The sequence below is a fragment of the Pseudozyma flocculosa genome, assembly GCF_000417875.1.
Source record: "Pseudozyma flocculosa PF-1 unplaced genomic scaffold scaffold00009, whole genome shotgun sequence".
NCBI lineage: Eukaryota > Fungi > Basidiomycota > Ustilaginomycetes > Ustilaginales > Ustilaginaceae > Pseudozyma > Pseudozyma flocculosa.
In genome coordinates, this window is record NW_006920877.1 from 870,375 (window position 1) to 877,973 (window position 7,599).

A 7,599-nucleotide genomic window follows, 5' to 3' on the forward strand; every position below is an offset into this window, starting at 1 on the left:
ACTCCGTCCCTCCCTCCTCTCTCTCTCTCTCTCTCTCTCCCCCTTCCCTCTGCATGGCTGCACTCCCACGGCTCCGGACCCAGCACACATCCCTGTTAGGCCTTCGCGTCCCTCTCCCTTCTCTGCTGGAGACGTCTGCCGCTCTGGCCACGTCGGCATCCTGCCTCGCTGTATTTCTCCTTGACTCTTTTTGCCACCGCTTTGACGTCGCACCAATAGGACGCATCTCCCCTTGTCTCTTCCCCCCCTCTTGTGGCAAGAACTGGGCTGGCGATGTTTGGTGGCATGGCGGTGGCCATGGCCGGCTCGCCCCCCACACGAGGCAGAGACAGAGGCCGCTGGCTGCGCCCGTTGTGGCTGCGGCTGCGGCTGGGGCTGGGCCGCGTTGGCTGGATTTCACGCGGCAGTCGCTTTGGGTTGCCTTTCTCGGAACTCGGCCGAGTGGCTCAAGGGTTCGAGAGAGCCAGCCGGCCGGCCGGTCGGTCGGGTCGAGTGAGCGAGGGGCTAGGCTGTTGAGTTGACTGAGCGAGGGCAGCGAGGCGAGGCCTGCAGCCAGCCCGACCAAGGTTTTCTGGAAGCCGGTTGCCGGTGGCAGCGAGCGAGGCTGGGGAGCGAGCGGGCGCGGGGAAGAGCGAGGCTTGCCCTGGACCCGAACCACCCATGGGCGCGCGGCCGGGCGGCGGCCTTGTCGACCTCCTCCTCCTACCGACCCACCACGCCCCAGCACACCACGCCAAACGAAACGCAAACGAACCGAGCGACTCGACGCCACATCCACATCCACTCGGACCTCGGACGATCGCCTGGAGGTCGCGCTCCAAGATCCTGCCTTCCTTTGTCGAGCGGCCGCTCTCGTCAGGCTCGCCGCTGTCCAGGGCCTGCCTCGTTTGGGCGGGCTACTCGACGGCCCGCCGCTTCAGAAACAAGGCCACCACCGTCGCCGCCTATTTGTGCACGCCCGCGACCCCAGCCTCAGTTTCAAGGGGAGCGAGCTCCGATATCGAGCGAGCGACCTCACCATGTCGCTGTCGGACCTGGTCTCGGGCGGTGCGGCCTGCGGGCCGTCGAACCCGCTGCAGAACATGGGCAAGCGCTTCGGGCAGGACCGCAGCACGCAGATGGACACCTTTGGCGGCGCAGGTCCCGCAGCGTCCCCCTCTGGCTCGTTTCGCTCGGCTCATCCGCAGCACCAGCAGCACCAGCACCAGCAGCAGCAGCACCAGCAGCAGAATCCGGCCTTCTTCCACGCCCCTTCGCCCCTGGCACAGTCCCAGCAGCACGATCCGTTCGACGTGGCGCAGCTGCGTGGCAACCTGCCATTCGCGCCGCAGCAGCAGCCATCAGTGGCCTCGTCGTCGTCGTCGCCTTCGTCGTCGGCAGCCTTCCGGCATCAGGCCTTCAATGCGCCCAGGCCCGACTTTGAGGCCAGCTTCCGGGCCCCAGGCCCTCAGTCGGCCACGCCGCCGCCACCGCTTACCAGCGCCGCCACTCCGGCATGGGCCGCCGACTTTCTCAAAATGGGGCCGGCACCCACCGCATCGGCCGCGACGCCGCAGCAGCAACAGCCCCAGAACCAGCATCGACCCGGGCCCACCCACTCGCTCATGGCGCACCAGATGTACGGCGGGCCCATGACCCACCACGCCTCGTCGATGCAGCATCCCGTCCACGTCCCGCCCGGCATGGGCATGGGCATGGGGATGGGCGCGGGCGTGGGCATGTCGAGCTTCAACAGCGGCGCAGCCATGCAGCAGATGCCCGTGCACTCGCCCATGGCCGAGTCGTCCCAGGCAGCGGCCACCACCGTCGACAGCGTCCAACAGGGCAAGTGGAACGACGCCTTCACCGCCTACGACCGCTCAAAGACGCCACCGCCGCCGCCCGACGCCGCCGCCCACATCGAGGTGTGCCCGGCCGCTGCCGCCCAGACAGCCGCCACGCACCAGGACCACTCGGACCCCTACGAGCGCGACGAGCTGGCGCGCACCGCCGGCCGCCTGGTCTCGTCGGTCGAACACGACCAGAGCGCAAAGTTCAAGCAGAGCAACTTCCTCGACCTCATGCGCCGCATCCGCGACAAGCAGGCCGGCATCCAGGGCACCGACATCGTCGAGCAGGGCTACGTCCCAGGCGGCGAGGCCTCGGTCGACAAAGGCAAGGGCCGCGCGAGCGAGCCGCTGTCCGACCAGCGACCGCAGTCGCAGCAGGAGGCCTACCAGTGGGCCAACCAGATGGCGTCGCAGGGTCGCGCCGGCCAGCTGCCGCCCAGCATGCAGCGGGCCCTCGGTCAGGTCAGCGGCGCGCAGCAGCGGTCCGGCACGCAGCCAATGATCCCGCCGACGCTCTCGGCCGACCAGGAGATGGCCAACCGGCAGGCGCTCAACGACCTCTGGGCCGAGGAGGACGCGCGCTCCGAGGCCATCGAGAAGCAGGCCATCGACGAGCAGATGCGCGCCTTTGTCGGCGACGCGGGCAACGTGGCGGAGCGCATGCGCGAGGATGACGCCGAGCTCAACGAGTACGAGCGGTACCAGCGCCTCGGCGCCAACATCCCGCACGCGCGCACCTTTGGCGCCCGCTGGGAGGAGGACCTGTCGCGCGATGCCGCCACCACCGCCGACGACGACGACCAGGACTTTGTCGGCAAGCGCTGGGAGGGCACCAAGGGCCGCGGCGTCAATGGGGCGCAGGCGGCCGAGTGGGACAAGCTGCAGGCCGACTGGGACGACTTTGAGGTGACGTCGGCCGGGATGCGGCCCGTCGCAGGCGCCCAGGGACGCGCCCAGGGCCGCAACCCGTACACGCGCGAGGTCAAGAACGTCGCCCAGCAGGCGCCGCCGCTGTCGGCGCAGACGGCGCCCGACTACCGCTTCCTGTCGTCGAACCCGTACCTGCAGTCGACGCGCCACCACGCCGCCCACACGGCCCAGTCGATGCCGGCGAGCCTCGAGTCGGTGCTGGAGCGCGAGGCGGCCGTGGCGGCGGACCCGACCAACGCCGCGCTGTGGTTCGACCTCGGCGTCAAGCAGCAGGAAAACGAGCGCGAGGCGCAGGCGATCGCCGCCCTGCAGAAGGCCATTGCGCTCGACCCTTCGATGAAGGACGCCTGGCTGGCGCTGGCGGTGAGCTACACCAACGAAAACGACCGCTCGGCGGCGTACGAGGCCATCGAGCGCTGGATCGACACCAACGAGCGGTACCGCGAGGTCGTCGGCGCGCACCGTGCGTCGCTGGCGGCGTCGGCGCAGGCCAAGGAGCAGGCCCAGTCGCGCGTGCGCAGCGACTCGGCGTCGTCGCACGCGTCGACGGCGAGCCTGTTTGAGCGGCACGCCGAGCTGACGTCGCTGCTGATCGCCATGGCGCGCTCGTCGCCCGAGGCCATCGACGCCGACGTCCAGGTGGCGCTGGGCGTGCTGTTCAACTCGTCCGAGGACTATGCCAAGGCCGTCGACTGCTTCTCGTCGGCGCTCCAGGTGCGGCCCGACGACTGGCTGCTCTACAACCGCCTCGGCGCCACGCTGAGCAACTCGGGCCGCAGCGACGAGGCCATCGGCTACTACCACCACGCGCTGCAGCTGCAGCCCGAGTTTGTGCGCTGCCACTTTAACCTCAGCATCAGCTGTCTCAATCTGAAGGTGAGTTGCCGAGGTTGCCACGGTGGACGAGGGCACCCTCTCCTGATGCTGCTGCTGCTGCTTCTCCCCCCTCGCTGACCTTGGATGGCCCCCTTTGTCTGCCTCTGCGTCTGACTCGTCGTCGACAGATGTACCAGGACGCGGCGACGCACATTTACACGGCGCTGACGCTGCAGCAGGCCGAGACCGAGACACTCGACTCGGTGGGGCGGTCGCGCTCGCCGTCGCCGTCGACGTCTTCGGCGGTCAAGTCTGGGCCGACGTCGGGCAGCCTGTGGGAGACGTTCCGCGTGTCGCTCGAGCTGCTCAACCGCTCCGACCTGGCGGCGCGGTGCGCCGAGCGCGACATCAACCTGTTTGACATTGCCGATCTCACGCCGCCCCTCGTTGGCGGCGGCGGTGGCGGGGGCGACGGAGGATACGGTGGACCCGGTGCGGGCAGTGGCTTCACTGGCGGCTTTGGCGAGGGCCTCGACTACTCGAGCTAGTGCGCGCGCCAAGGCGGGGGCGAGCCATGCGATCTTGTCTCTCTATATCTTTCTCTGTCGAATGCCAGCTCGGCGGCGTGCCTGCTCTCGTGCGTCGACATCAGTGAGCCTCTCTCTCTCGCCTTGGTGGTGGCGTCGGCGGCCGTCGAAGTTTGCCTATCGATCTACGTGCCTGCCCCTCGAAGCGAGCCAGCGGGGGGATGGGAGGAGGACGGACGGACGGGCGACTGAGCGGGCGTCTGTGCGCCTCTCTGCCCCCTCCACACGACGGCGGCGGCAGCTTCTTCTGCGCGGCGTGTTGGCAGACGAGGCGGCCTCCGTCGTCGTCTCGACCACCAACCACGTCGTCCATCCATTCCAACGCGCTCCATCGATCCCAGCCCTTCCGATCCCGACTCTGCGCGCAGCCCCGCTGATATCGGAGCAACGAGCAAGAACCCGGCTCGCCTGCTCCTCTGTGCGCACCGCATCGCAGCATCAATCTCGGCATGGCAGCGGCGCAGTCGTCGCAGCCGCCCTCGCCCGCCAGCGGCATCGGCTACCCGGCGGCTGTATTCGGCGCCGCCCTGATCCTCCTCGAGCGCTCCGCCGACCAGTTCATCGACCAGGTCGCCCACCTCGCACGCGTCACCAGCGTCAGCCCGTCGCTCATCGCCATCCTCACCGCCGGCGCAGAGTGGGAAGAGGTGAGCCAGCGCCTTGAGACGATGGCAACCTGCGGACAGCATTCATCCGCAACCCTTGCTCACCCACCCCCCTTTGTTCCCCCCCCGCTTTCCACCCTTCTGACCGCCAGCTCGCCGTCGTGGTGGCTGCACTCGGCCATGGAGCTTCGACGCTGGCCATTGGCAACGTCTTCGGCTCGAGCATCTCCAACATCCTCGGCGCCTTCTCGCTCGGCCTGCTCGCCTCGCCCCAGCGCGTCCGCTTCGACTACAGCGCCAAGCGCTTCGCCGCCATCCAGCTGGCCATCACGTCGCTCGTCATCGCCCTCGTCCTCGTCGTCCAGTTCCAGGGCCACCACCGCCAGCATCCGCGCCGCCCTTCGGCCCTCGTCGCCCCGCCGGCCCCGTCGCCGCGCAGCGTGTTTGAGAATGTCGTCGGCGTCAGCCTCGTCATCGTCTTTATCCTCTATGTCCTCGGCGTCGTGTGGGCCATTGGACGGGGCATGCTCAACCCGCCCGAGGGCAGCGACAGCGAGAGCGATGGCGATAGCGACTCGAGCGACTCGGACACCGACTCGGCCCCGCAACGACGCCGCCCAGGCCGCAGCGGCGACGGCGACGGCGATGACGACGACGATGACCAGAGCGATGCGGTGAGCACGCGCACATTTGCCAGCGAGAGCGATGGCGCCTCGCTGCCGCCGCCGCCGCCGCCGCCCAAGTCGCGGCTGCGTTCGGCGCAAAAGGGTTCGCGCGCCAACACGGCGTCGGCGGCCGCGGCCGAGACGACGCCGCTCCTCGTGGGGCGCGCCACGTCCAACAGCCTCGCCAACCGGCAGCGATCGCGCAACCGGCGTTCGATCCACCGCGCCGCCCGCAAGCTCGTCTGGGCGCTCCTCGTCCTCTCGCTCTCGGGCTACCTCCTCTCCCGCTCCACCCTCGACCTCGCACGCTCGCTCCACATCTCCGATACGGTCCTCGGCCTGACGCTCCTCTCGTTTGCCACGACGCTGCCCGAGAAGCTGCTCAGCGTTGTCGCGGGCAGGAAGGTGGCGTCGCAGCAGGCCCAGACGATGGCGCCGCAGCAGCAGCGTCAGCAGCGTCCGCAGCGGTCGCAGCAGCCCTCGCCGGTCCGGGCGCGCGGATCGACGGGCTCGGCGGTGGCGGCGGCGCGGTCGGCGCGGTGGCTCGACGACGACGAGCGCCGCTTTGACGACGAAGGCACGGCGGCCAGCGGCATCCTCATGGCCGGAGCGGCGGGCAGCAACATTTTCCTCCTCACCCTCTGCCTCGGCGTCTCGCTCATCTTTGACAGGGGCGCCGGCGGCCTGCCCACCCTGCCCATCGCCACGGCCGCCCCGGGGCCATCGCCGTCGTCGGCCAACAGCGTCCGATGGGAGGAGCTGGCGCTGCTGGAAGCGTCTTCGGCCGCCCTCGTCGCCATCGCCTATGCCGGCGGCGCGAGGTGGCACGGCTGCATCCTCTTTGCCGCCTACATCGCCTTCCTGGTGGCCGAGTTCACCGTGCTGAAGCGGTAGCATCGTGGGGCCGTGCTGTAGACTAGAGATGCCGTGTTTGACCTTCTCGGCCGAATGATGCCCTGTGGCCTTTTTCTGGACGGCGGCCCTGCCTGGCCAGTCGCCCGCGCAGTCGACTGACTCTGCCAGACCCTCTCCGGTCTCCGGTTCTTGCCACTCAGCTCACATCCACCACGGTGGCCCCCTCGCATCTCCACGTTTGACCCTCCACCGACCCACTCACCATCGGCCACCACCGCGCTCACCGGGCTCGCCACATCGCTTCATCCGGCCAGCGCGCTCCAACACCCAGCCACTTTGACCCAGCCTCTTGCAGCCTTCCGCAGCAGACCCTTGGCACCCGCCCTCTGCGATCGCTTCCGCGCGACAGGGCCCGCCTCACACGAATCTCTGACGCTCCGACTTCACCCACTGCCCGCCCGCTCTAGCCATGGCCGACGAAGCCGACGAGATCAGGCGATTGCAGGAGGCTCGCAAGGCCGCCACAGAGGGCAAGATCGCCCTCGGCAAGGCCGGAGGCTACGACCAGGATATCTATGGCGGCGCCAAGAGGAGCGACTACGTCCGCGAACTGCCCGTAGATGTCGGCAGCTCCCGCGCCGGCGGACGCTCCGGCAACGGTTCGGACGACGACGACGGTGATGACGACGACGATGATGAGGGAGGTCGCGGTGGAAGGCGTGCCAATCCTCTGGACGCCTATTCGGCGCCACAGCACCTGCTGCACGAGTTTGCCGACGACGACGAGGACCCGCTGCAGGGCCGCGCCGAGTCCCGGCAGACTGCGGCACGACAGAGCGACTACCACCTCCGCCGCTTCAACCGCGATGTCAACGAGGAGGCGGCGTCCGACCCCTTTGCCAAGGATGGCGGCGGCGAGGGCGGATACAAGGAGGCGATGCGGCGGGCGGAGCTCGAGCGGGAAGAGGAGCGGGTCAGGAGGATCATCGAGGCCAAGGAAAAGGAGGCCAAGGAGCAGCAGCAGAACGGCAAGGCGCTCGACGACGACGCCAAGCCCATCGGCTCGGCCGCTCCCGATGCGACGCCACGGGTGGCGAGGAAGCGCAGGTGGGACGTCGCCGCACCGGAAGCGGCGGGGACCACGGAGCAGTCCACCACCGCCGCCACCACCGCCACGCAGGCGGGGACAGAGGCGGATGGATGGACCGGCGAGGCGCCCGCCAAGAAGCGCAGGTCGCGCTGGGACGAGACGCCCGTCGCCGGCGGCGCTGCGCCTGGCGAGACACCGAAGCGTTCGCGCTGGGATCAGACG

At 69.2% G+C, this 7,599-nt stretch overlaps 4 protein-coding genes across 4 annotated transcripts in view; all 4 read left to right on the plus strand.

Annotated features, from left to right (window-relative positions):
• PFL1_03222 (uncharacterized protein) overlaps positions 1-219 on the plus strand; it is a gene marked incomplete at both ends in the record, with an annotated part of 3,626 nt that extends 3,407 nt beyond the window's left edge. Inside the window, one exon of the mRNA XM_007880737.1 lies at positions 100-219. Coding sequence (XP_007878928.1) covers positions 100-219 — 120 coding nt within the window. The remainder of the gene's footprint in view (positions 1-99) is intronic.
• An 800-nt stretch (positions 220-1,019) lies between these two features.
• Positions 1,020-4,123, plus strand: PFL1_03223 (uncharacterized protein; the record flags this gene model as incomplete). The annotated part of the gene is made up of 2 exons (XM_007880738.1): positions 1,020-3,635; positions 3,764-4,123. 2 exons carry the CDS (start codon positions 1,020-1,022, stop codon positions 4,121-4,123), a joined length of 2,976 nt encoding a protein of 991 aa, XP_007878929.1.
• A 488-nt stretch (positions 4,124-4,611) lies between these two features.
• Positions 4,612-6,326, plus strand: PFL1_03224 (uncharacterized protein; the record flags this gene model as incomplete). The annotated part of the gene is made up of 2 exons (XM_007880739.1): positions 4,612-4,809; positions 4,920-6,326. 2 exons carry the CDS (start codon positions 4,612-4,614, stop codon positions 6,324-6,326), a joined length of 1,605 nt encoding a protein of 534 aa, XP_007878930.1.
• A 430-nt stretch (positions 6,327-6,756) lies between these two features.
• Positions 6,757-7,599, plus strand: part of PFL1_03225 (uncharacterized protein) — a gene marked incomplete at both ends in the record, with an annotated part of 3,941 nt that continues 3,098 nt past the window's right edge. The window contains one exon of the mRNA XM_007880740.1: positions 6,757-7,579. Within this exon, the coding sequence (XP_007878931.1) occupies positions 6,757-7,579 (823 nt within the window). The remainder of the gene's footprint in view (positions 7,580-7,599) is intronic.